General features: G+C 42.8%; 1 protein-coding gene across 1 annotated transcript in view; it reads right to left on the bottom strand.

The window, feature by feature from the left end:
• Positions 1 to 1,834, bottom strand: part of Pmar_PMAR024188 (ribose-phosphate pyrophosphokinase, putative) — a gene marked incomplete at both ends in the record, with an annotated part of 7,180 nt that overhangs the window by 3,397 nt on the left and 1,949 nt on the right. The window contains 7 exons of the mRNA XM_002774765.1: positions 84 to 207; positions 271 to 342; positions 410 to 519; positions 940 to 1,035; positions 1,086 to 1,181; positions 1,237 to 1,278; positions 1,476 to 1,549. Coding sequence (XP_002774811.1) covers positions 84 to 207; positions 271 to 342; positions 410 to 519; positions 940 to 1,035; positions 1,086 to 1,181; positions 1,237 to 1,278; positions 1,476 to 1,549 — 614 coding nt within the window. The remainder of the gene's footprint in view (positions 1 to 83; positions 208 to 270; positions 343 to 409; positions 520 to 939; positions 1,036 to 1,085; positions 1,182 to 1,236; positions 1,279 to 1,475; positions 1,550 to 1,834) is intronic.

Here is a 1,834-nt window from a genome sequence, read left to right on the forward strand (position 1 = left end):
AAACAATCCATGTATGAGAAAACCCGTCGAGCAACACTCTCCCACGCCCGTTCGTTTTCCGAGCAAAATTATTTTTCTCCCACAACATCAGCGATTCCTCTCAAAATATTCCTCCTCCACCCCGAATTGAGCAGAGCTTCGCCGTGTATACCATCGTCATTCCAATCAACTCTCATTGGTTGGAATAAATCCTCACGCCCCTTTTTCCTGAGCGTAGAATAATTTCGCGGCGGGCGAAAAATACGAGAGAAAAAAATATTTTTTCCTCACAAATTCCTGGACTGCTCGTGTAGTCGTGATTTCTTCAATTGATCCTCTCGAGTAATCGCCAGACGCGCCGCCCTAAAAAGCCTATATTCACCACCCCAACCTAATCCGTATCTTCCACACAGCAACCTAAGATACTCACGATTCAGCCTCCAACAACCTCCTTATCGAGTGAGCTGGTACTATGAAATCTTTGCCGCACAACGACACGTGCGTGGGGACATTCCGCAGTTCTTCAGGCCAGACGTTATTCTGATACAAAAACCATCAAACTCCTCCAATATTAACAATGTGGAGGGGGATATGCATATGGTCATCAACTACATGTGTTGGTGATGATGACAATATGAAAATGTGGGGGGAAAGGGATATGCATATGGTCATCAACTACATGTGTTGGTGATGATGACAATATGAAAATGTGGGGGGAAAGGGATATGCACATGGTCATCAACTACATGTGTTGGTGATGATGACAATATGAAAATGTGGGGGGAAAGGGATATGCACATGGTCATCAACTACATGTGTTGGTGATGATGACAATATGAAAATTCTCGTTGGTTTCTGTACACTTCTACCCCATAATTCGTATATAAACTCCTCTGAGCTCAGCAGAGGCAAGCAAACATATATTCCTTCTCCAACACTAATTATCAATAACTTCCTCACCTGTTCCCAAAAGAAATTCCTCGTCAATGTATGTGCCGTATACAACTCCCTGAAGACCAGATAAGTAGCCAATATCCCAATCGGGTCTTCATGGACCTAAAAACGCTGAGGTCTACCCACCCAGGTTCGATCCCCGCGGCCGTCACTTTTCTCTGCGTATTCAACAACAAGTCGTTCTTCACTAACAGGAAGCACACCGGGTCCATCAAACTCAAAGACGCGATCCTGTTGAGTTCATGCGCCTGATATACAAAATCTTGCAATCTTGCATTTCCTCAACGCTACCACTACTACTACCAACATCCACCTCACCACGAACGTCCCAAAGCTGTGGCCAATCTGAAATGAAAATATGCCTATCACATAAGTTGGCGATAACAATATGACAAAATTCTGAGGATTTTTTTGGCAAATTCCACCCGAATTTACATGTAAACTCTCGGGAGAGGGTAAACATATATTCCTCCAAAACTAGCATAGAATCGAACCCCCGCGGGAAAAGGGTTATGACCATGTGAGCTCGGGAGTATCCCCACGCCGTCAACATGTCCGCCACAACCACGCACATTTCCCGAGCCGATGGAAGGTTGGGATAGGGCCGCATTGCTACCTTGAAAAGTTGAAAAAATATCAATTTTCCCGGAAAGTTTTCAACAATTTACTCCCAAAATAATGTCTAGCACACACGAAAGACGATTTACATAATTTTCCGAAAAAAAACATAAAATCATCGCAAAATTTTAATACTTAACGTTAATTTTCCCGAAAACTTCTGAACAATTTCTTCCCATATTAGAGCGTCCAGCACCCAATAATTTTCCGCCAAAAATTTTCGAAAAATTTTCGGAAAATTTTCATGTTTCTGAACTACATGAGGAAGTTCTATGCAAAAGAG

This window comes from Perkinsus marinus (genome assembly GCF_000006405.1).
Source record: "Perkinsus marinus ATCC 50983 genomic scaffold scf_1104296957478, whole genome shotgun sequence".
Classification (NCBI taxonomy): Eukaryota; Perkinsozoa; order Perkinsida; family Perkinsidae; genus Perkinsus; species Perkinsus marinus.